Here is a 27,326-nt window from a genome sequence, read left to right as displayed (position 1 = left end):
ATTTTGAGGCTTGGGAAGAAGGAGATATGATAAGAAAACACGACGGAGTTAAACCCTGGAGAGGTTTTGTAGGAGATATCTCAAGGGAAGCATCCTGGATTTGGACCAAAGACCACAAAATCAAAACGACTGTGTACTGCAGATACGTGCCTGTGTAGAGAGGGACTTCCTTTTTCAAACACTTAGTTATTAGTGGGAGTTAGCGGGAATTAGAATATTTGTTAAATTCTTTAATTAAATAATAATAATTTTTGGAAGTGTTTGTAATCAAATTTTACAAATTATCTAAAGCGAGAAACTTGAATGAGCTTCACCTTATGTATCTATATAGAATTAAATTAATGATAAGTTGTTGCTTGGTTTCCTAAAGAATGCTCAACTGCAATCAAGCAGGAGCATTATATTTCAAACAAACAGAATGACTCAAATTGGCGGGCAAACGATCCGTTATATTATATGATATTATGTAGAAAACAATACCAATCCTCAGTGCAATTGGTATTGTTTTCTATATAATATCATGAAACGGATCGTTTGCCCGCCAAGTGAGTGTTTCTCTTTGTTTGAAATAGAATTAAATTAAATAGATCAAGAAGCAGATAATAGTTTTATGTTTCTTACCTCTTGCCTTATCCGAAATTTTCACAGTTTCTTCAAATAATTTACCCAATAGGAACCTAATAAACTATATATTACTTTCACTACTCACAACGTCCGTACTAAAGGTTGATTTGCCACCTGTATGGACCATAAACTAATAGTTTAATTTCACTATGATATCATAGTATTGGATTAAAATCTGGTAAGGTTTTAAAATTATTAAAATTTCGTTTCTTATAAGCTCGATAAGTCGATCAGAAATATACTGTAGTAACAGGGAGCTAACCGTGTTATCAGATCCAGGAATGACCGGAAGTCCCGCAGCTATTGCTGTGTCACGTGCAGCAGTCTTGTCTCCCAAACCTGCATAAAACAGTTCTGTCACAAAACCATGAACATTGAAATGTAGTCTTAATAATCATAGACATCTAGAGAATTCTAAACATCTTTCATCCTGTCGGTTTTCTATAAAAATTTAGTACCACCAATTTAGTACCAACTTATTCATCGGTTTTATCAGCTAATCAATAAGTTGATGACACAAGACTTGATTCCCTTACAAATAGTGCCAACAAAGCAACATACCTTGCACCACATGAGAAGGCGGTCCCACAAATATAATCCCACTGTCCTCACACTTTTTAATAAATTCAGCATTTTCTGATAGAAACCCATAACCAGGATGTATCGCCTCAGCTCCAGCTTGAAGGGCTATCTTTATAATAGCATCCTGGTCAAGGTATGCTCTCACCGGACTATCTTTATATCCCGGGATCTCGTACGACTCTGTTGCCTGTAGTCAAAAAATCGTAGTGTTAATTATTGATACGATTTCATAATTAACAACCATAATATGGAATGAAAGCAAATGAATTATATAGTGAGATAGTATTGGATTAATGGAATGATAAAAATATTGATTAAGATATGTGAGGTAAAGGAATTATACAAGAAAGTGATGAGCTAACCCCAGCTCTATGCATAGAATATCTGTCCTCGGTGCCATAAATGGCAACAGACTTTAGAGAAAGCTCATGTGCAGCTCTGGTCACTCGTATCGCAATCTCTCCTCTATTTGCTATCAGCAACTTTGAAATCTTCCTCCCCTCTGTCTGAATGAAGTATGATACTATTCAGTGTCAGTACTGTTATATAGCATCGTTAGAGTTTGATGTAACATATTTAATCACATTGATTGATGACAATTATATAGAACAGCCTGTGTAAAACATTAAACATGTTCATGTTGTATCGTAATGTTTACCTTAGCTGAAAAGTACTTGAAAGATACAGATATCTGTTGAAGGTTCTTGGCATGATGTAAGTTCCTGAGTCCTCTAATCATTCTTGCTTTTTTACATTCGACTGTATAATATTGTTATGATGAGATTTAAAGATTTTCAAATCATTACTATTTCATGCAAATTATGACATTGGCAACAGGTAAATGCCTGTTCATCGAAAAGATGTCTCCAGGCAAATACTAGTTTCCTGGAAGGTCCTGACATGAAACAAATCATCTGATCACCCCCTGTCAGATTGGTCTGGAGCAAGGCATGTAGTAAGCAGTGGTGTAAAATTGCGTGTTAGGCCTCAATATGGCAAATCTCAGATGTCGTTTGGGGTTTGATTTGCTTAACCCATATTCTTCCACGGTACTTTTAAAAGTACGGTTCATAAACAGTGACCTAACTTGTCTCGTGACAAATATTTTTTGATACAGTTTTTTGCATTAGGTAAGAAAAAGTCTGCTGATGATTTCAACACCCTGGCCAGATGGTCTAAAAAAGCAAGAAATTTATAGGATGTTGGCAAAGGTGGTCAAAAATGGTACTTTGAAAAATGGTAAATTCTCGGTACCACCAGCCAATTCTCCAACTTTGATGGATCCCAAATTTGGTTTTTTAATATTGCCTAAACGATTGTGCAATAAATAGGCAATAATGTGGGGCGACATAAAAATCATAAATTGCCTCTAATTGAGATGTTAATTGGGTGTACTTTTAAAAGTACATCATTCTAGACAATGATGTACTTTTAAAAGTACGTACTTTTAAAAGTGCATTATCTTCGAATATTGTACTTTTAAAAGGACAGGTTTCACGAAAAATGTACTTTTAAAAGTACAGGTTTATAATCTATATAGACTACACAATGTGTGCTGGCATGATTAATGTCGGTAAGACTGTAATGGCAGGTAAATTGTTCTGAATCAGAACGGAAGTCACAACAGAAACTTTCTGTTGTGACTTCTGGGATTTAGTCGATCTTGAAGGATCCACGTTTTCACCCGGTTATTCCACGTCTTCCAGAGCGGCCTTCAGTATACTCTTACTTAATGCGGGGGGTGGGTCATATTTTATTTGGTTTTGAGGTTTTTTTCCTTTTTTTTGGGTTTTTTTATTTTGTTTCCTTTTTTTGTAACTTTTTATTTAATTCGACTGCATTGAAAACAAAACCCCTATTAAATAGTGGGTATACTTTGTCCATTCCCAATGTTTAATGAGCTGTTTAAAGCAATTTATGGGTGGGTATCTTATTTTGTATACCAAAACACAGTCAGACGTCAGTACCGTGATTACTCAACAGTTAGTACCGCAAAAAGGGTGGGTGTCCTAAATATTATCCGAAAAAAAAAAGTTAGTACCGCGAAGGGGGTGGGTGGGTCTTTTTTGTAAATTCCAAAGTTGCACTTAGTCGACGTCACGTACAGCACTTGGTACCTGATCCCCCCCCCCCCCCCCCCTCAGCTTCTGCTACCTTCTCCTGCTCTTCTAGAACTCTCTCAGCTTCTGCTACTCTCTTCTGCTCCTCTAGAACTCTCTCAGCTTCTGCTCCTCTCTTCTGCTCCTCTAGAACACTCTCAGCTTCTGCTACTCTCTTCTGCTCCTCTAGAACTCTCTCAGCTTCTGCTACTCTCTTCTGCTCCTCTAGAATACGCTCAGCTTCTGCTACCTTCTCCTGCTCCTCTAGAACTCTCTCAGCTTCTGCTACTCTCTTCTGTTCCTCTAGAATACGCTCAGCTTCTGCTACTCTCTTCTGTTCCTCTAGAACCCTCTCAGCTTCTGCTACTCTCTTCTGTTCCTCTAGAATACGCTCAGCTTCTGCTACTCTCTTCTGTTCCTCTAGAACTCTCTCAGCTTCTGCTACTCTCTTCTGTTCCTCTAGAATACGCTCAGCTTCTGCTACTCTCTTCTGTTCCTCTAGAACCCTCTCAGCTTCTGCTACTCTCTTCTGTTCCTCTAGAATACGCTCAGCTTCTGCTACTCTCTTCTGTTCCTCTAGAACTCTCTCAGCTTCTGCTACTCTCTTCTGTTCCTCTAGAATACGCTCAGCTTCTGCTACCTTCTCCTGCTCCTCTAGAACTCTCTCAGCTTCTGCTACCTTCTTCTGTTCCTCTAGAACTCTCTCAGCTTCTGCTACTCTCTTCTGTTCCTCTAGAATACGCTCAGCTTCTGCTACCTTCTCCTGCTCCTCTAGAACTCTCTCAGCTTCTGCTACTCTCTTCTGTTCCTCTAGAATACGCTCAGCTTCTGCTACTCTCTTCTGTTCCTCTAGAACTCGCTCAGCTTCTGCTACTCTCTTCTGTTCCTCCAGAACTCGCTCAGCTTCTGCTACTCTCTTCTGTTCCTCTAGAATACGCTCAGCTTCTGCTACCTTCTCCTGCTCCTCTAGAACTCGCTCAGCTTCTGCTACTCTCTTCTGTTCCTATAGAACTCTCTCAGCTTCTGCTACCTTCTCCTGCTCCTCTAGAACTCTCTCAGCTTCTGCTACTATCTTCTGCTCCTCTAGAATACGCTCAGCTTCTGCTACTATCTTCTGCTCCTCTAGAATACGCTCAGCTTCTGCTACCTTCTCCTGCTCCTCTAGAACTTTCTCAGCTTCTGCTACTCTCTTCTGTTCCTCTAGAATACGCTCAGCTTCTGCTACTCTCTTCTGTTCCTCTAGAATACGCTCAGCTTCTGCTACTCTCTTCTGTTCCTCTAGAATACGCTCAGCTTCTGCTACTTTCTCCTGCTCCTCTAGAACTCTCTCAGCTTCTGCTACTCTCTTCTGTTACTCTAGAACTCTCTCAGCTTCTGCTACTTTCTTCTGTTCCTCTAGAATTGTCTCAGCCTCTGCTACTCTCTTCTCATTCTCACCATTTTCGGTATTCTTTAAGTTGTGAAAAGCGTCTGGCTAAGTGTGAAGTGTGTGACGTTGCACTTTGCGTGCTTTGTTTATCCTTAGCCTTATCATCAGTTAGAGTAAAAAGCACAAAACCCGAAAATTTTCGTAAAATTCTAGTAAATTGGTAAATGGAATTATGATAGTAGTTTATAAGTATATAGCTGTTCCCACCATCATGATTTGTTTAGTGTACCACTTAAATTTTGTATGTATTGTTTAAATTTTATTCAGCGATTCTGACAAGGGCTTTTAGTTTTATTATCTGACCCTGAGTTTCTGTTTAATTAACTAACGTACCTCCAGAAGTACACTATTCATTAAACCCGTACTTTTAAAAGTACATTATTTATTAAACCCGTACTTTTAAAAGTACATCATTCAAATATGATGTACTTTTAAAAGTACGATGCAATGTTCCAAAAAAGCAAGCTCCAACAATGAACTTTTAAAAGTACGGGTCGAAAAAGCTATAAAAAATATAAATTTTTTCAAAATAATTATTGCACCGTCGGAGTTGGTACCTCAGTGCTTAGGAAACAAAATTTCGCCAAAAAATTCGAACGTTTAGAGTTGTTGGTATTATATGGGTTAAGACCGTACTTATCCATGTAAAAGGATACCGAGGACGGTACTATCATAAAGCGATCCCTGTTGACGACCTGGACCTCAATTTAGTACGTGACACTAACAACAATGAAGACAATGAAGTGGACAATGATAACGAAGTCGTAGAGGACGAAAACGTAGAAGAGTGAGGAGAAAGGAAGAAGAAAGAAGGTAAGATTCCATTTTACTATAATAAATTGATTGTAGTAAAGGCATAATATCCATTACCCCTACCCCCCCCCCCCCCCCCCTCGTTGCTTAATTCCAATCTAGAGATTTTATATCAAGATTTCCCAAGATCTGGAGCACCATAGTACTCCTATAAAATCTTCCTAAAAAGGAACTCCTAAAGATGCAATATGCTCCCAACAATACAGCATGGACTTCAACTCTGCCCCCCCCCCCCCCCCCCCCCCAAAGAAACTGCTGCTAACTGCTGTTACTGCTGCTAGTCAGCAGCAGTTAGCAGCAGGTTTATGCGTGTCTTAACTGCGCAGCGCACCCACACGCAACTGCTGCTAACTGCTGCAAATGGCGCGCACGCGACAGCAGCAGTTAGCAGCAGTTAGCAGCAGTTTGCAGCAGTTTCTTTGCACTGTAGTCTCCCTGCGTCTAGTATAGCTAAACATTTTATAAATAGAAAATTTTATAAATCTTATGAATTAATTGATAATTGCCGAAATGAAAAGGTCATTCAAACAATATATACATTCAATTAAACGAAGTGATGCAATTGGCAGAGCACAATACATAGGAAACGGAAATGGTCCATTTGCCATTGTAACCAATATTTTTGAACTTGAAACAATCAAATATGTACACAAAATTTTGAAAAACATAATTTTACTCCATCATAGGGCAGCTGCAGGGATGATGTTGCATGAGACTTCTGATAGAGGGGTCTCATGTTTGCTGTCCATCTTCTTTCCTCTGTACCCACATATATCAATAAGTGTTATTCTTAGCATTGCAAATCTAGTCTTATCCTCGTTCTTACATACCTTACCACATCACAATACCTCTTGCATCTTGTATCACGTGGTGACCCCCACTTCGACGATACAGGGTGAGCCGCGCCCTTGTTGCGCGGCGGGTCATACAACTTATGACAAAATACCTCTCCTTCCTCTTTATTTCTGGGCTCTGGCTATAAGGTCCACTAATCTGTTGACAAATTGCTGGAAAAGCGATTAAGTGTTGTAATTGAATAAGACCTTGTTTAGCATATTTCAAATCTTCCTGGGGACCTCGGGTCGGTTGTCCTTGTCATACATTCTTGATTCTATGACCCGCCGCGCACGAAGTGCGCGGCTCCCCCTGTATCGTGAAGCGACCGTGGGGGTCACCACGTGATACAAGGTTGTCCATTGTTAATGAATTAATCCGACACACGCTACTTCGTAACAACGGGCCAAGCATTGCTCTATCCAGAGCCCTGGCGCCAGGCGCTGTCTTTACTTCATGTGAAACAAGCGCGCCCGCAGTGGCACATGTGACATAGTTAGGTGAAGGCCAAGCAATACTTTGAAAAAATTTAGACTCGTTTTATATCATCCGAGTCAAACCCAAATAAAAACTTAGTTTTATTTTTTAGTGTTCATACTAGAGCAAAATGTATTATTAATAATTGGGGGCCGGCTACGACTCGCAATTTATGGATCAAATTATAATTTAATTCTGTTCGCAGAATCACTATCCAACGTGTTCATTGTTACACGTTGTCATGTGCGCGGCTCCCCCTGTATCGTCGACGATACAGGGGGAGCCGCGCACATGACAACGATCGAAACTCTACAGTGAAGCGACTGTGTAGGTTTTATAAAAGGTTTTATAGATCTTGTTGGTCAAGGGTAAAATTTACTTTGGGACCTCAGGCTATTATGTTCATAAACATAAAGATTCGGCGGAATGACAGGCTGAGCGCGACCCAGTAAGAGTAAAATATAAGCAGTATAATAAAACAATATCGAATTGTTTTCAGTTTTTCATCAGCTATATCACGTGCACGTGACTTAAACACTGCAATATCATTGGTCATGCATCTTTATATCCAATGCGCGCGAAATACAAAATAGCGCGCTTTTCCCATAATCCATTGTAGGTTTACAACCTACCAGGACGCGCGCCGAGTTGGACTCGTCGACGGTCCTAGCTGTATATGAATCAAATATTTTACGAGTATCACCCGTTAAATAATCCATGGCGAGTGAATTAGTGAAACCGGACATGGACAATGTGATGACTGTAGCTGTATTTGTGGATGGAGTGGAACAGAAAGCAAAAGGACTGACCCACTACTAGGTAGTGCGCCATCGACATTGACGGATGTTACTCGTCTAAATTTCTTCGAAGTAGCGCGCGCCGCTTTCTTCTCTGGCCCGACGGCAAGTGCTACGAAGTAGCGCGCGCCGGGCCAGACCATTAACAATGGTCAACATCGACAGTGAGCCGCGCGTGCCGACTGGTGGATGGTTTTTTAGCGCTAATTTCGGCCAGCACAATTTTCTTCAAACAAATAGATATTAAGTATCCTTCCCGACCTCCGATTGCAACAAAAATTGGTAAGCTTACTCATAGACTTACAAAGAAGGTGTCCGAAAAGTTTAAAGCATATCCAACCATTAAACATTATGTTACAGCTAAAAGCAGCGTATTTTGCACCATTTTGATCACTATATCAACTCCGATATCCACCAAATTTTTCGGACAGTTGTGAAAGCCCTATTGGAAGGTCGTCGCCAATTTTCAGAATGATCTCATTCAAGGAACTGAAGATATATCCAAATAATACGACAAAAATCAACGAATTTGGTCAAATTTGGTCAAATTACGCGACTTTTACAGCTAATTTTGCTCCAAAAGCCGCGCACCATCAATTATGGCACCTAGGCGAAACTCACCGATCTTTCCAAAAAGGTATGACAAATTTGGTATTGTGAAAATTCTCACAGTCTCTAGAAAACAATGGTACAAAAATTTTTAAAATCCGAGCAAGTTTATTTTTATGGTGCACCTCCTACCACTACCCAGTGGGCTTTTACTAATTCGCTCGCCCAAAAATTTCACGTGACTTTGGTTTCTATGGTTTTGCAGCCATACAAAACGGTTTTACATATACCCTAATCCCAACCCTAACCCTAACCATAACCTCGAAGCTAACCATAACCCTTACCACAACCCTAACCCTAACCCGAGTCCTAAACAATCAAATTCGTATTTTACTAGCCTGTCACGTGACCAAAATGGTTTTTTGCCCATAACTCTCCAGGGAAGCATTTTAACCCTACGTCATGGGGGGTGATTCGGAATCAGCGTCCAAAAATACACCGATTTAGATCACTTTCATGCCCAAAGGGCGCCTTTTCACAAGAATTTTCTTAAAATTTGGGCGAGCGATTTAGTAGGAGCGGACCCAGTGGCATAAAGAATCTGAAATTCCAACTTTAAAGTAATTGGTATCAAATGTGTAGTATAGTGTGATCCCCGGAATCAGGAATCCTAGCTTTTTTGTGGAGAAAATGGAAAAACCCTTGAGTAATTCTTACTTTTATGCCATTGGCTTAGTGCTTAGGGAGTAGTTGTATCAGATCACGTGGTGACCCCCACTGTCGCTTCACTATAGTGAAGGGGAGCCGCGCACTCGTGCGCGGCGAGTCATACAACGTATGACAAGGGAGTAGGGTGATTCGGAATTAGCGTTCAAAATTGTAGCGCGATGCACTACTGGGTCGCGCGCGCATCCAATAATGCTTCTCGCAACCACATATGCAGATAACCACGTATGCAGATCGGCGAGATGCGAAGGATTGACATCGTGAATCAACGTTCAAAAATAATCGATTCAGGTTGGTTTCAATTGTCTTTTCGAAACATTTCGAAGTTATAATGTAGAGTGATTTAGCACGTTCTGACTCTAGACTAATAGTGTTCATAGATATGGCGGAATGACACTGACAAGCTGAGTGCTGCCCAGTAATATCTCACTGGGGCGGGGCGTGTAAAAGCAGAGCCACCGAGCGAGGTCTCTTGATATTTACAGTACCGCGATATTTACATAATTTTAACTAAGCTAAACAAATTTGATCAGGAAACATGTTTAGTAAACAATAGTAAAAAGTTATCATTGATACCATAAAAATTATGTTTTGTCGAGAAGCCCGCATTTCATTTCATACATCATCTTCCCAAACTGGAGAGATGCTGTATCATATTATATAATTATTGAATCGTCATTAAACTACGTAAGTGTATTGTACAAAAACAGCTCAAAAACGTGACTCCATAATTGTGACTGTAATTATAATACTATCAGAGAAAGGAATCTGGGTAAAAGTGATCGAAATAACTTTTAACAAACTGGACCTTAAATCGAGTACATCATGAGGGGTCGTTCACATAATATTAAGTAATCACTTTTTGACCAATTTTTAACCCCCCCTCCCCCTCCGTAATAATTTTTACACATAGCTATTGTGTCAAAATTACACTAAAGTAATCATTCGGAAAGCCCCCTCCCCCTCGGCTGATTACGTAATATGTGAACGACCCCTAACTGTTAACTTAATTGAAATTATTTGATCGCCATGACAGCGAGGGATGAAGTTGAAATGGAGCTCCTCGACTATAGTTATTGAGCAGGGATCAGATAAAACGTTATCTAAACCCGTCTATTCTTATGATAATCAACTTCCAGATCATACACAGAGTAAATGTAAGCTTTTATTAAAATATCTATATCATACATTTATTAATCATAATGATACTGTTGTTGTCGATATTTGAATGAGATTTATCAATAACACCCATAGTAGTACTTTAAGTACTGTATTTGTCAGAAGTCCTTGAAGAAGTACGATTAAGCGCATGAAAATTTCACCATAAAACATCAAAAATCAAAACCAGTCGTTTTTACATTCATCGAAACTGTTACTATTACTTGGTGGTATGTGACAAAACTATGTACGTATATATCCAACTATGATAGAGTATACTAATTTTAATATTTACTTAATAATACTAATTACAGATCTACACAGTCACGACTTTATCAGACGATTGCAAAAAAACTGAACTCTGAATTAAAATTAATGAAACTGATAATCAATATAACAATGAGCCCACGGAATATTTTGAAGTTGTTAAAATTAATTCATATGCCAGGTGAAAATAACAAACGTAATTACAGAATATTATACCAATCGATACTATAATAATACATGATTTCCTAAGAACGATGTCTCATGAAATAGTCCTCAAAACGCCCAAATTAGGTGCTAAACAGTTCAAACTTAAATCTAATCCAGTAATAATTAAATGACCAAAAAAACCGTTAATCAAACTATTAGCAAAATCAACAAAAACAGGTATCATACAAACTTACACACGGACATACAGTAGCCGAATACTTGCTGGCTACCAGACTGCAGAATACACGACAGAAACAAACTTTCTGTACAATCGATAATATCTTAATCTAAGTACTCCTTCTATTCTTCCGTTAAGACTAAACTCGTCGTAGCGCCGCGCACTGTAATCACACATGCACGATATGCGCCGCGCAAAATCTTTCACACGTGCACAATTTCAGCGACTCCACGTGCTCAAAGCTTTACACGTGGTGCTCACCAATTGAAGCTCCCAAAGTCGGTGTTGACGAATGAAAATCCGGCAAACTCCTCCTGGTTGATGGTTTGTATAAGCGCTGTCTCAACTGGTGACAGCTGAGCGTGCTCCATGGTAAACTCAGGGTCGAAGTTGTCTGTATCTACTGCTGATTTCTGAAATTATAAGTGAAGTGTGTAGGGCGAAGCTTTTTTAACCTTTATAAATTACTTACGTACATTCATGTCAAAAGACAATATGTACATGTCATGTAACATATTATATGTACAATTGCAGTAGTAGTAGTGCGGGTATCAGCGGACAATAGTGGCCTTCATCTTACAGTACACTTGTCACTCTACAATTTCATATAATATGTAAATTATGTATCGAAACCGTAAATAATTGTGTCTCATCCCACACTAATCTGTACAACCTGTTGTAAGTAGATATATCGATTATATTATCGATCTAGAACACGTTATACGTTATTTCTCACTAAACTCGTTACTAGATGCGATTAAAAATCCTAACAAAAATATTATCTCCCTAACTTACCACATTAGGAACGAAGGGAGCTTCTAATTCTTTCCGTTCCAGAGCTTCCCAGTCAATGGGTCTGAAGAAGCGGTGCTCTCTAATGTTAGTTCGGGTGCAGTATCCTAGTCTGTTGCCAACTACTCTTTCTAAGACCTGAGGTGGGGCTGGTAAGTTGAAGGGGCCGGGAGGGGGGGGGAGGGGGGGGGCGGGAGGGGGGGGGGGGGGTGGTCAGTTCTTATAGCTTGGTTCATTACCAGTTGGCTGTGATGTATAGGGTTCAATGTAACATCACAAAATAAGATAACAAAGTCGAATAATCAATCTGAAAATTTCCCTCAAATTGTATAGCATCAACTGACCCCCTTGAGGAAAGCCATGGCATCTTTACTGAGGTATTTGGGGAATGTAATTCTGCTGTTGAGAATGCTCCTGAAGAGATCCTCCTCTAGATCCCCAACAAATGGGGAGGTCCCTGTTAACATCTCGTACACCAACACTCCCAGCGACCAGAAGTCACAAGATCTGTCGTACGGCAACTCTTTCAAAATCTGAAACGGTTCCTTGTTAGTACATGTTTATGTACCCTGCAATTACAGACGTAAGCGTGGGATTTTGTACTATGAACTGCAAAGTATATCCTAGAACGATCTCTCTCCAGCAGCACCAGTGGGCGCCCGGGACCACCTCAAAAGTTCGGTCCCGTGCCCTGCCCTAGTTTGTTGGTCACTGCTATAACAATATCATGGTGAACCCCCTAAGGTAACCCTGGTAACGAGAACAGTTACCATGATAACAGTGAAGTAACCATGGTAACGAGTAAGAAACCATAGTACTAACGGGTAAAATACCTCTGGAGCGATATAGTCGGGTGTCCCACAGAAAGTGTTAGTCGTTACTCCCTCGTCCATGTTCTCTTTACACATACCAAAGTCAGCTATCTTCACGTGCCCTTTGCTATCCAGCAATATGTTATCCAACTTTAGATCCCTGAAGTGGAATGAAGGTGAGAATATGCTGGTCACCACCACCAGCACACCCATAACAGTACAAATACTGTTAAATTTAGTTACCACTCTGTCAATATCCGCCACTTAAGCAAATGAGTGGTCATTACTAAACCATAAAAGTGCAGTGAGCTGGCTGCTTGGCACGGCGGGGGGTATTGGATAACTCGTTACTAGGCAACACGATGATAGCTTAGTTACTAATAGACAGGTGTAGACAGCTTTGGTTCAGACACTAAAAACGCAGACAATACGATACAGTTATTTGTAGCAACTCATTTATTAACATCTGGTTTAAATCATATATAATTCCATCATAAATCATAATATATTTCCACGTGGAAAACTTACCTGTAGACTATTCCCTTGGAATGAAGGAATTGGAGAGCACTTATTATTTGAGCGGTGTAGAACCTAGTGCGCTCCTCGCTGAATTTACCGGTTGTCTGGATGTGGAACATCAGATCTCCTCCGTTTAGGTATTCCATTACAAAGAACAGGTGGTCCTGGGGGAATGTGTGACGTCATAATGTGTGACGTCATATCTTTGGAGATCACGTTGGGCAATCTAATTAGGAAATAGGTAACCAAAACAAACTTCCACTTCCAATTTCTAGAATTTGTGCAACATTCCTGTTACATGGAGCGTAATAAGGCAATATAATTTGTGTATGTAATACAGTGTTTAGTTTGATTCACACAGCGACGTAACCATACAAAATTTAATTTGGACCGTATACGGATGACGGATAATCGAATTTTATGGTTTGCTAGTCGAATCGATTTCAGGTGAGAAATGACACGTTATTGCACTTTCCATTCTTTTGTATCGTAGATTCAAGGTGCCAAAACCCGAAACAAAAAGTGGCATTAATGAGGTTTGTTAATAAATTACGTAACCCTAGTTGTGAAGACTTTGTAATTCCTACCCATACATCATGTACATCCTGATATTTTAATAGAATCACTTTCGACGTAGGATCCGACTTTCCTATAACTTCACTACATTATATAGCACAGTGAGTGTGCATGAGATCATCAATAAACTTACATCCGTTTGGAAGCAGGAGTGTAGCTGAGTAAGGTAGGGATGGTGGCAGGCGAGTGCCAGCACTCGTTTCTCTGTCAGCGTGCACTCGATATCGTCATCCTCCACAACCACGTCCTTCTTAAGCGCTTTTACCGCAAACACCTTACCGGAGCCTTTCAGCTCCGCTAGCAAAACCTGGATCGAGTTTAAGTGAGGTCATCTGAAGGGGCTTTCTTAATTCTACATGATCACGTGATACGTTGGCGCGTGTGATCGGTTATTCGCGCGGCAACGGTCAAGATTTTATTTTCAGCGCGCGCTGACCAAACCCGGGTTTAAGGGTACGATTTGCCACAAACAGATATTGCTTGCCAATGATTGCCAATGACAGCAACGCAGACTGCAGAGCGTGGGTATTTTTCAATATTAAGTGATGATATAGAACATGTCCATGTGCAAGTGTTATATATATATCATCCCAGACAATTTATTCTAGTAGATCTTGCTGCTGTGCATTCCTGTCCAACCTAAATATTATGCAGGCTATTTTAGTGTTAGATTTTTCCCGATCCATGATTCTTGTGCCGTTAGCCACAAAATAGTCAGGACTAGGATTAGCGAACGATGTTTTTTTGCGTATATGGTAGCTTGTGTCCGCGCGATTTCTCATTCCTCATGGTTGCCGCTGGCCCGTTTAGTTGCTATGGTTATACTCGAAAAGTTATTTTTGCGCGATATTCTGGATTGAGTTACTGTTGTTAGTAACTAAACTGGTCATATAAATTGGATCCCACTCATTTATGGAAGATATGGTCTAACGGCGGATGTATAAATATTTTGCAATTTATATCATGGAATTTAATTAGTATTATGCCCAGATCCGTGTAAGCTTGCATTAGCAACAAGCTTGTAGCACGATGCACTATTAGGCTTCTTGGAACCACGAGATCGTAACAAAGCTACAAGATGGATGTCGTCAATCAAGCCATAAGCATAGGGTTGTAGAGACATAGAAATGATTTGCATAATCGATATGGAATATGATATAAGACACCTTTATGGATCGGGAAATTTAGCTGTCGCCCAAATAAGCCGATAAGAAATTCTTCCGCATTTCTTGTTTTAATTGCATTATGTTGATTCTATCTACAATCAAAAGTAGAAAGTAGTGAGCTAGGTCATGAGACACTGTAACCGTTTGAAACTCGCATGAACTAGACAGTACAACGTAACCGGAGAAGAGAATTTAATTTAGAGTGTTCCTTTAGATGGTATTTAGATATCAGGGCTCACGGAAGGAATTCCTTCGTAATAGTATTAAAATTTAACAGAGTGTGTATCAGGTATTGTGATATGAAAATGTTGATACGTGGTGTCACAAATCACGACAGTCATTGGAACAGGGGTAACGCATAGCTCAATAACATTTTTAGGAACAAAGAAAGATTGATAAGATAAATATATAACATACCTTTCCAAAACTACCTTTACCAAGGACCTTCAACAGGCTGAAGTCGTCAATAGTGTATCTCAAGTGAGATCCCTCCTTTTTAACAGCTAAACTGTCCAGATCTGGAGTGCCTGGTCTCGCTCCTGCAGAGATTACGAAATGTTAAAAACGTACATTAGTCTAAATTTATGGAAAATACCTAATCTTGTCATTATATGCTATGGCTTCTTTATTTCTTAGAATGATATTTTTAACTGTGTACGTGTAGTTTCCTCCATTAATTCCACTGAAAGGTGGTCAATACCAACCAGATGTATGACATAAAACCTAGTACAGCACGAGGAATACGCTCCGCGGCACACTCGATGTAGGAACATATTTGAGTTCCAATTTCCCGATGAAATCGCACAAGGTCCGTTACAGATCATCATATAATAGAGAGGTATTCAGATACCATATGAATTATTTCTATTGTATGAGGAATGCAGATGAGGAATGCGAATGACCGAGACGACCATTCGTATACTATTTGCATCATTTCGGATACAGGAAGCATAAATTATGCACGAATTATGCATTCTAGAACGGTGCATGAATATCCCTAGTAAATACATCATATTATGCGATACGTACATGTTAACAAATTAAACAATAAACCCTTTCTTGACACAAGCAGCGGGTACTGTTTTAACTTGTCACGAAACACATAGCAGACATATTTCCGGGAGTTTCAGTGCACAGTACGAACCCATTAGCCACGTACTAAACCATTACCACCACGTCAATAATCATGTGCAGATCATTATAATTTTAATTTGGATACAGGAGATATTTTATTTAAGATTCGAATTATTCTGTGGGTTTGGTTTTATGATAGCTACAAAGTTTGACTCGACCTTTTACAATTCAACATATTCAACATATTCAACATATATATTCAATATATTCAACATATTTAACATGTTTGACATGTTTATTTTAAGCTTAATGGCCGAGAAAAAGTCCGATGAAAAAAGTTGGTATATTATGGACAGGGACCATTTGATCGTGAGTATACGATTATTATTTCGTCAAATTTCAGGAACCCATTGACACATAGTGCACAGAAAATGCCAAAATTCAGCCAAAAGTCTGAGTGTTGAATATTATTATTATAGCAAGTAAAGTTCCGTATCAGTCCTAAGAGCCGTTCAGGTGGAGTCGAGAACTAAAGAATGCCAGAGTTATAAATAGAACGATAAATAGTTGACTGTACTTGCACCCCTAGTGTTATATAATATACCCTGAAAAGGGAGACGTACAGACATTGTATCCTGCATCATGTTTCAATGCTAACAACGATTCTAAATATAAATAATATTTGTATTTGTCTCTTAGTCCTGGTCCACAAAGAAAGAATAACTAATATATTTGCAACTCTAAAATACTATCATATATACCTGGCCTTCTGGAGCAACAGAAGCTCAGAAGCTGGTCCCTTGAAATGCTCACATAGAATAAGAGTGACGGTCACTAGAAGAGTAACCTTGTCTGATCTGTCATGTTATAATTAATAAATATTACATGGAATATATTGGACAAGATGTGTGCGCTGTGTGTGGGTACACACACACGGTACACACACACATACCATGACCGATGCAATGTATACACAGACATCCTGTGAATAACACATATACACTGTGTAGTGTGTACTGAATAGTTGCGGTCGCAAAACAATGTGGCCGCTATAAAACTACAATTTCATCTCAGAATGTTCACATTGCTTTAAGGGTTCATATTTCGATCCCTTGGAAGTTATAAGTCATGAAGATTGAAGATCACAAGCGTTGCTATCTGACTAGTTTTAATAAGTTAGAACATTTGACTTTACTATTATCTGAAATATTTCTTAGCGAAAATATTTCTACATTCAAAATTAGCATTGTAGCATTTCACGTAACACGACATTAGCGTACATATCATACAATATACATTATACATAGCACTATACATAGTGGACCATATAATGACAAAATACACACAAGACACTGGAAAACATGCTAATACAATTATACACGGTAAAGGTGTCTGATTAGGGCAAGATTACAGTGTACTATCTGAATGTGGGACATAATATATGTTCCTTCAATCTGAATTATAAACTGTCAAGAATTTGTATTTTTTGCTCAACTGCAACATCCATCATATTATATAACATTTACGTAATTTACATCCTAGCATTTTGCAGGAGTTATTATCAAAAGATAAGAAATATCAAGTTTCAAAGACAAGCGTGTTTTTTTGTTTACAGTTCTTCAGTACCTGAGTTTTACTACTTGCAACACACTTCATAGAACACATCATACAATAGACATTATAATCTAGGTATGCAATAATTATGGTTTCAGATTAAATGTTTAATGCATGTGCTCGTGGTGTATCCTTTTTGACAAAAATCAAATTTTATAAAAATCCCAATTTTGTTTGATAGCAGTACAGTAAGGCATCATGTAGCCTCCAGGCTCGACAAACCCCGACAAACCCCGACAGACCCCGACAAACCCCGACAAACCCCGACATATCCTGACAAACCCCGACAAACCCCGACAGACCCCGACAAACCCCGACATATCCCGACAAACCCCGACAAACCCCGACATATCCCGACGTGTCGAGATATGTCAGGGTATGTCGGATTATGTCAGTTTGCCCAATAATTTCGGTATCAAATTGACGAAAATAATACTCTGGAGCTCTCATAATACAATTTTTTCCGTTCGCACTCTTTTGTAGAAAGACAATAGTGAAAGGTTACGAATGGACGTTTTAGCAGAAAAACGTGGATTTTGGAGAACGAGGTAAGTGGCTATAAATATGTCGTCAGTCCTTCCTTCCTTCCGTAAGTTACCATGACAACTAGCGCGCAGTGCAGCGCGCGAGTATTGCTTGCGGAGATTTAATGTATATTATATAGCTAGCATGTCAATGAATGCGCGGCGCGAGTGTATTTTAATGTATGCTATGTTATGTACAGTATTAGGTAATAAGCCCAATTTGTACATGGCATGCGTAGTATAATGTACTCTGTGTATATTATTATTATAAAGTGAGCTGATTAGAGCTTATATTTATAGTTATAGTGAATGGAAATCTAGCGTCCGCCAAAACGAAACAACGGGCGCAATTCTTGTTAAAACTGTGCACTCAGTATAATAATAATCTAATACGCACTATGAAGCTATGAGCACGAGAGAAGAGTACTATACCGGACGGGACTGCAAGATTGTGAGAAAGCAAGAGCGCAGCGCAAGAGACCAAAAGAGCAAGAGTGGGAGACAGTAAGAGCCACAGGATGAAAAGAAAGGAGTGTTGCGTCAGGCTTTGCTTCGCCGCATCGGTTCACTTCCTTACCAATACATACATGCTACATGAAGAGGTCTCCTCCTAGTCGTTGGAGTGGCCTGCATCACACACATCTCTTCTACGGCGTAACATGTTCCTCCATTCCACTCGCTTTAGAGCCAACTGTTTTACTGCATCTCTGCTGATGTTATCGACACCTGTAAATTCAGCCGCATCCTCGAGTACACAGGCCATCCAGCCTTTGCGGGGTCGTCCTCTCAGTCTCTTTCCATAGTTTGGTTTCCAATCCAGTAAGAAATTGGGGAACCGCGTCTCTGGCATTGTGACAACATGTCCGTACCGGTACCACCTTAGTCTAGCCGCACCGATGAAAGTTTCGATAGACTTAATTCCAGCACGCCTGAGAACTTCTTCATTGGAGACATGGAAGAACCACTTTATCTTCAAGATTCTTCTCAGGGAGGTCAGATGGAAGACCTCAAACCGTTTCATCTGCTTCTTTGTTGTGTTCCACACTTCAGCTCGGTATAACAGAATAGTAATAACAGCAGCCTTGTAGATACGGATCTTGGTGGGCGTTCCTATAGTTCGACTGTTCCATATCTTCCAAAGCTGATGGAACGCACCATTAGCACGCTGGATCCTGATGTCAAGATCTCGGTCAATGGTACCATCCCCACTGATGTTGGCACCAAGATAAACAAAGTTGCTGACCTGTTCAACAGGTTCTCCCTCCACTGTTAGCTTTATACTGTCTCTTTCGGTGTAAGGTCGCTGGGACGCACACTTGCTGATCGCCATGCATTGTGTCTTTTTAGCGTTGATCTTCAACCCAGCATAAGAGGTGTAATAAGCTATAAGATCAGTGGACTCTTGCAGCCCTTCTTCAGTATTGTCCATCACTGCCAGATCATCAGCGTAGTCACTATCCATGATAACTTTTTCATCTGCACCCTTTAGTTCCTTTTGCAGTACAGCACCATGACTGATTGCCTTGTGAACCTCGGCCAAAAAGATTCCAAAGTTCAGACAGAAATTAAATACAGGAGGGCCCTGGATATCACCCTGTCCAGTGCCCGAATTAACAGAGAACCAATCAGACATTTCACCATTAACCCTGACAGCACTCATGGTTCCGTTGAAGAATGCCTGAAAGATTCTAACATATTTCTCAGGAAGTCCATAGTGTCTCATGCTTGACCAAATAAACTCTCTTCTGATGGAATCAAACGCTGCCTTAAAATCAATGAAATTAACATAAAGTGGAATGTTAAACTCAATGCAGTTGTGAATAATGGTGCGGATGGAATAAATCTGATCAATACATGAGCGGTTCCGTCTGAACCCACACTGATTTTCCCTAAGAAGACACTCCATTCCAACATCCAGCCTCTTAAGAAGAACCATTTGAAGAACCTTAGAAGACGTTGCCCTAAGAGTTATACCCCTATTATTGCAGCAGTATATACTACCCTAATATATACTTATATATACTTACCAATACTTGCCTAAATCCAATTCAATGAAACAAGCGATGCTGAATAAAAACAACAAAATTTGTATCATGTATTTTAAATAACATACATACGTATAAAAGTTATTGAAAGTTTCAAAAGTATTACTAATACTAAGAGTAACTTTTAAAATGTACTTTACAAGGCATTATACAACTTAGAAGTACACGTATCCCAAAGGCCAAAATATCATGCAATTTGTAAAATTTAAACAAATATTCTTAATTATCATTGATAATTTTCTACATGTGTCGAACTCTAAAAACTACAACCCATTGTAAGAAGATTTAACGTGTAGCCTTTTGTTATTGTTAAAATAATAAAAAACAATGTAATATCTATTATATAGCATCACAATTATAATGATATCAAAATATGATAATTGGTAATGTACTGGCCAGTATATTAACATAGATCCGCTCATTACGTACCGAAGTGAACATTCACTAAGCACCGTTGATCGTCGTAATCAGAGAGCGCGGTAAAGGAGTAAAGGGCGGGAAGGAGTGGAGATTGGACAGTTAAGACAAGTTTGGAACTTTTGGGATCCATCGTTCAAAAAATTTCAAAACAAAACTTACATGAAAATTATGAAACCTTACAAAACTCTCCAAATCAATCACAATGCCTTCTAAAGTACAATGAATCAATGTCCAAAAAAGATCAATTCGAGAGAAATCTTAGTTCCCAAAACAAGAACTTGATGTTTTTAGAAATAAAATAACAATATTTCAGCATCAAAGTATCAAACAGTTCCCAGGTAATTTGACACTACTACATAATTCAATGTACTAAATAATTCAATATTTTAAAAACAACTTTAAAAACTTTATCAACTACTGCCCGACGTGACTCGTGTGCCACATTGTACCAACTCTCGCTCTTCGTCCAAGCTTTTTCGTCTACTTGGCGTAGGGCGCGGTAAGATTTTATGTAATCACGCGCGTACTTATCGCGCGCTGTAGTAATACGTGCACATGGTCTTGTGGCTTCCAATGACCCCTGTAATCCATGTGCGGGGCAGGAGGGTCAAGCACTCTTTTTCTGGAATGAGCCTCCTGATCCATGTGTGGGGCAGGAGGGTCAAGCACTGTTTTTTTCAGGTTGACCCTCCTGCGCCATTATACTGCCATTGATCAATCTTCTTTAGGCAACTTCCAATCACTTTTCATCCATTATTAACGAATCCTGACAAACCCCGACAAACCCCGACAAACCCCGACACACCCCGACAAACCCCGACAAACCCTGACAAACCCCGACAAACCCCGACAAACCCCGACAAACCCCGACAAACCCTGACAAACCCCGACAAAACCCCGACGTGTCGAGGTGTGTCGTATCAAGTCGGGCCCACCGGCTACATGATGCCTTACAGTAGTAGTGGACGGTTGAAAGTTTTGGCCGATTACGGGAAATAGGGCTGCAATGAAGTCAAGAATCACGTGACTTTGAACCCAATCACGTGACCTTGTACCCAATCACCTGATCTCGAGGTGACCTTGTTCGACACCTTGTTAACCCAGTCTGAAACGACGAGATTGGAAACTTGGCCAGCTCATATTATGCAATATGACGATTCTTATAATAGACCTCAGGATGATGAATACTAAAAGATCCCACATCCTGATATCACGTGAGATGGACATCCTGAATCAGTACTTAATATAAATAACCATCCTGTGATACCAGGTAGCCTCATCCCCCGCCCCAAGATAAAACTTACTAAAAATAACACGATAAAGATAATTACCTGCTAGCTCTATAGTGTCGTCGTAAACTCCAGATTTTCCTATATCCAACGGTACGCTTACTGAACGGTGGGCAGCTGAGGACAGTGTTATTAAGTTCCTCATTGTATTTACAACTTGTATTGTTTGTGATATGAATATCAATCATATTATTTAATATTAATTCAATTACATGAATTAAGAGGTAACATCACCCACAGGTTATGAATAACGCGTTAAATAGATATAATAATGAAAAATCTACAAATTTCGTTCGATAAGAAAGGCCAAAGCGAGATCAAATCTAATGGATAAATGCTCGAAAACAAAAGTTATAATTTTGATAATCCCTTCAGTCCTTACAACAAAATTTTGAACCACTTCCCCCATAGTTACCATCCTCTACATCAGTGCATTATATTGTATTATTATATTATACTATACTAGCTGCGAAGTTCTGGACGTTGTTCAGCCTGCACTTCAGGTTAACACTTAAACTGTAATTAGAGATAATAATCCCTCGGGACTGCTTCCCTAATGAGGACTTAATACGTCAAGTTTAATAACTAATTACTAAATTGAAGTGTCAACTTTCGGGAGTGGCCCCCGCCAAGTTGTTTGGGGTTCTGCCAACTTTAAGTCTGGCTGAGGCTTTTATACCTGGCTACAATAAACACCTACAATCTCCACTTCTACTTAGTTGACCTCAGACAATTGTATCATAGTATCTTGAAAATATATGCTTATATTTTAATACTTTCAACACTGCTATTATAACAAATAATTTGAGTATTATTTAATGGGATGACAACTTTTTAACCAGGTGTAGCTAGTCCACACTCCATACCCTAGAGCTCCATAGTATGAATAATTTGTTTCAAATCTAGATGGAAAGGTCTAAAATGCGCATCATCGCATGTGATAATTTAGCTAATACTCAACTCTGTCGCAGATTTCGATTAGAATCATGAATTATTGATACTTTATTCATATCTCAGAAGTATTTGAGAAAAGTCTTCTTTGTGATAATAGGTAAAACTATGTATGTTCTTACTTTTCCTTAGTGCATATTATCATTAACCAATTTAATATTTATGAATGCAAATGTAACTAATTAGACTAATTAGATTAATTACCAGCGGGAGCACCATCTCCGTGGTGACTAGAAGGTCGTACGCTCTGAACTGACTTTAACTTCCCTTTCTGTAGATCTTCAAGGGCGTCTGCCATCAACTTGGGATCAAGGCCGCATAAGTTGGGCACCTGTAATTATATAATATATAATATAATGTAACACAAGTTACTGTAAGTAATGGTGTCATGTAACGTGTTCTAAAGCGTTGTTACGTTACAGTAACACTGTAACTGTAACTGTAACGTAACAACGCGAACGCTTTAGAACACGATCACATTAGTTACCGCTCCATCTTATTGAGATGAGAATTTCACATTGCCCATAACACGATAATACAAACCTCATAGAACTGGGGATTAGTGTTTGGTATTGTGTCTTGAATACAATGGGAGCTGTACAGTGACTATATAAGCATGAGCTAGAGACAGTGGTACTCATTGTGCGCCTAATTGTTTCTAAAATCAATTGTATCTTAAATCGTATCTAGTCAAGATAGCTTAGGAGACATTACCATGTCATACTGTGAATAATACAGCAAAAGGTAAAATCTTCAAAACAGATAAACACATTTCTTGGATGTGAAACACGAGGAAATGTTTTCAAAACTCACGCTATCCTGACATCGCATGTGACAGTTCATCTTACAGTCGGAGCACCGCATTCCTTGTCTCCTCAGACCTACTAGCAACATTCCACAGTGATCACAGAATGTGAACTTGTAGTAAGTATGTACCTTGAACCTGGTAGTGACTTTTTAGATAGGTAAATATAGATTTAAATTAAATTAAGTTTTATACAGCACAAATTAAGCTAAGTAAATGAAGCTTGTTTATAGTTTAGGGAAACACTAAAATAACTGTTTAAATAACTGGGAATCTTTATGGATTATATAACACAGAATGGATAATGTGGATGAAATCGTCATAATAACAGTTAAATATCAGGAGATACCTGTACTTAATATAATAATAATATACACAACGTTTTCGGTTTTGGAAATCTATTTATCATTAATTAATAACTATTTAAACAGTAATGAAGACCAACCTATGAGGTACATTAAGACTAAATCTGTTCTTAGCTAGAAGAGTATTCTCCATAGAATCAGAGACAGAAGTCGCTCCTTTACAGGTTGTCATAACCTTGTGGTGACATTTCTTGTGTGTCACCATAGAGCACACTGAGGGATGTAACAGGTAATGAAACTATTAATAACAAACTTTACTTTTATTTAATAGGAATAGAGATATTTTAAAATCTCAACACATATAATGAGCTTTCTTCCCTGATATTTCTCGCTGCAGAAGAAAGTTTTAAATGATATTCTAGCACATTGGGATAACCAAGCGTTCTTTAACAATATATTATTCTTTATTATAATAGGGTAGGAGTGTTTGAATATTGGAAGAGGTATGTCTACTTTTATTAAATTGGTGAAATCATCAATCAACCCCTAACTCGATCAGTATAAGAAGTATAGAAATACCTCAGAAATACCTCAGAATGATCTCAGAATGATCTCAGAATGATCTGAATTATAGCCTTGTTCGAAGATTAAGGATTAAATCATATATTATGACTAATCATAATAACATAATCATTCTCAAAAGAAGAAGTTAAAAACATACTTTTGCACTGGTAACCCTGTTTATTGGTAAGTCCCCACAAAAAGTCAGTACAAAGAGCACAGTAAGTAGGTTGGTGGAACCACCGGGCAATAAAGTGATGTCCTTTGTTCTTGTGTACTTTCTGTTGACGGAGAGCATTACGACGGGGTCTGAACTGCGTCATTTCAGTTGGGAGCTGCTCGTCTGGTATATCTGCCATTGCCTCCTCTGTAAAGCGCACATTAGTAGGCTTGGTAGGTTATCTAAATCACCAATGAAAACTAGAAGAAAAGGTCGCGAAAAAAGGTCGTGAAAAAGTGACAAGCAATAAATAACTGAAATTTACAAACCTGTTTGTTGGCCGTACTGGACCACTTGTAGCTTGACACTGCCTTTTATATCAGTTCCAATGCTTAGAGGCAACTGGGAAATACTGTTAAGTTTTAATTCACTGGTTTACTACATTTAAAACTCTACATTCTACATTCTGCATTCTAAATTATAAATTCTACATTGGCTACCTTTAAAGCTTTACACTGGTGTTAAAATGGAGTTAGTCCTTGTAGAAATGTTATGTATAGAAATTTAAAAGCAATTTACTGACTTTGTCCTTAATTCAATTTTGTGTGAGTCACACATCGTACAATGTTGAATGTACAAGAATGTACATCTGCAGAACTTTTTTCTAAATGATCAAGCACATTGCAGCATGAGTAATTATGACAAATTGTTGAGTAAGTGGCTGTCAAATTTTTGTTATTTTCCGAGATGTGGTTTTAGTACTTTTAAACAACAGAAAAAATAAATTAGTCTTTTTGCCACGTCAAGGTTCTCATCATTAATAGTACTCAATTAAATTTTGAGTCACTAATTTTTCCTGATCAGACTCAAATGAAACACAAATACAATGGGAATTTAAGTTCCAACGTAAAACGATGTTATTATACTGAAATAAAAACTCTCAAGAATGTTGCAAACAACTAAATTGTTGTCGAAGTCAACGCTAAACACTGGCAGTTAATTTAAAACTTGTTCGAACTTCGTAAATTAAATTGCAGTGAACTGGAACAAATATGTTAACGCTGTTGGGAGCTGTTTGAAAAACACACCCAACCCACTTGTAGGTAAAGAATGTTAAAAATGTAAGAATTGTGATGTAACATGATACTTATGACGTCATAATGATAAGAAAAAATACGAAGTTTGCACACAAGTTTGGTCAACTCGGTTAATCCGAATAAATTTTGAGTGAGATTTAAATTCAGAGTAGGCCTCTCGTTAAATGTTGGTTAGTAATGCATGTTTAAACAACGTTTATGCTCATTCGAATCTAATCAAGACTCATTGAAAACCTTCCCACTTTCGAGATCAGATCTTCAATCTTTCGAGATCAGATCTTCAAACTTTCGAGATCAGATTTTCGAACTTTCGAGATCATATCTCCTTCAATGAGACACACAAATAGTAGTGCACCAGGTTTTTTTAGTAGTCAGATTTTCCTTTTGTAAAAGGAAAATCTGACTAGTATTAACTAATAATCTTTAAAATTTATAAAGCAAACGGCTCAACTTACTGATAATATAGCAGGTTCGAGTCCATTGTTGGTCTCCTTGGCCAGGTTACGAAGCAAAGTTTGGGTCTCGCCGATCATATACCCATCATTACTGTTCAGCACGATTACCTTGTGTTGATTATAGTTAGGTGGTAATTTTCTATAATCATATCAGATATGAAAGTTTGAAGTGAACAAGTTTAAAATTTAGCTTGTACGAGACTACGGGGGACATATTTAGAAGTATTAATAACTGTTTTGTATGTAAGAGCCGCTCTCAAAACAGATTATCTAATAAGGACTAATCTATAATGGAGAATTGAAAAATATATTTAACTCTTATTTATCAAAGGATTCTGATATCATAGTGACATTAGCCACCATTGTGATGGTATTTTATATCATAAAATGCTACTTTATCTATTTATCAATATAGGTAGGTATTAATACCTGCATCAGCCTTCCTTTGTGTAAATGAGAATCGAACTCATTGTGCTCGGGATAAAAGGACGGTTTTCTTTGGCTGAAAGAGTTCGATTTATAATATCTCCATTATAAATAATATGAAAGGTCTTTAAAGGGCTTGCATAGGTACCAAATATTAAATGTCTCGTTGCTTGAATTAAAACTTGACATGTACTATAATATTATATATATATAATATAGATAGTACTTTGATGTATGTGGTATCAGTCGAATCATTAAAATCTAACTTTCTTCTAAATAATTTTAAGAGTGCAGTGGCAATAACAGAAGGCATCAAAAGCCTTCTTACGATATTAGATTTAACATTTTTTATTCTAGTTTGGGTTAGATTGTAATAAATAGCACCCAAAAAAAGTGAAATGATTGTTAAATGTTTTTTCGGAAAGGGTCATTCAAAATATTTCAAGGCTAGATAATCAAACGGTTTAAAACTCACGTGAAAAGTTTTCCATGAGCAGAAGAAACCGATGCCTCAACTTTTTCCTTGATGTTTACCATACAATAAGGCTCAAAGTCACTGTAGGATGCTTTGGTGGCCTGGTCGACCTCTACAGACAGTATCTTCATCCGTAAGAAAGCCATCCTTCCCTGTAATAACGTAATATAGGCAATCACCAATTCACTTAGATTGTTACTTAAAATGGTTTCAACAACTTATCAATATATCATGTAACAAATTATAATATGATATTTTGCCATGACCTTAAAGTTCAGTTCGCTCCAACTCTGTTTCTTAGATTACTGCAACTCAGTCTAGTTCAGAATCAAGTTCAAAATAGCTCTTCTGGTCTTCAAGTGCCTTAAGGGGGCATACACCAAAACAGTGGTTTGTGCCGTCCAACCCAAATGACCTCATAGGCAGTTCAGTGACCATCTAGCGCACTGTTTCCACATCAAATAAAATTATTTTGAGAATACCCATTTTTGTAATCGAGCACTTCCTGGTTAGAGTGGAA

General features: G+C 38.5%; 2 protein-coding genes across 3 annotated transcripts in view; both read right to left on the bottom strand.

Annotated features, from left to right (window-relative positions):
• Positions 1-1,976, bottom strand: part of LOC134819615 (uncharacterized) — a 43,956-nt gene extending 41,980 nt beyond the window's left edge. The window contains exons 1-4 of the mRNA XM_063829634.1: positions 1,865-1,976; positions 1,569-1,712; positions 1,186-1,393; positions 887-963 (exon numbers count right to left, since the gene is read on the bottom strand). Coding sequence (XP_063685704.1) covers positions 887-963; positions 1,186-1,393; positions 1,569-1,712; positions 1,865-1,945 — 510 coding nt within the window. The 5' untranslated portion in view covers positions 1,946-1,976. The remainder of the gene's footprint in view (positions 1-886; positions 964-1,185; positions 1,394-1,568; positions 1,713-1,864) is intronic.
• A 7,484-nt stretch (positions 1,977-9,460) lies between these two features.
• LOC134819275 (protein kinase C beta type-like) lies at positions 9,461-26,970 on the bottom strand. 2 transcript variants are annotated; one of them, XM_063829119.1, is made up of 16 exons: positions 26,807-26,970; positions 26,335-26,407; positions 25,906-26,013; positions 24,683-24,755; positions 24,354-24,560; positions 23,773-23,905; positions 23,336-23,465; positions 22,727-22,853; positions 21,614-21,688; positions 15,023-15,144; positions 13,573-13,746; positions 12,873-13,027; positions 12,366-12,504; positions 11,877-12,065; positions 11,536-11,670; positions 9,461-11,153 (listed from the first exon to the last, which is right to left on the bottom strand). In XM_063829119.1, the coding sequence occupies exons 1-16, from the start codon at positions 26,950-26,952 to the stop codon at positions 10,998-11,000; spliced, it is 2,142 nt and encodes a 713-aa protein (XP_063685189.1). In that variant the 5' UTR covers positions 26,953-26,970; the 3' UTR covers positions 9,461-10,997. The 2 variants fall into 2 exon arrangements, with proteins under 2 accessions (XP_063685189.1, XP_063685190.1); XM_063829120.1 differs by having other exon boundaries at positions 10,083-11,153; positions 21,614-21,673.
• Positions 26,971-27,326: the final 356 nt, after the last annotated feature.

Source organism: Bolinopsis microptera, chromosome 8, assembly GCF_026151205.1.
Source record: "Bolinopsis microptera isolate Bmic1 chromosome 8, MBARI_Bmic_1.0, whole genome shotgun sequence".
NCBI lineage: Eukaryota > Metazoa > Ctenophora > Tentaculata > Lobata > Bolinopsidae > Bolinopsis > Bolinopsis microptera.
This window is presented reverse-complemented; position numbering and strand designations above follow the sequence as displayed.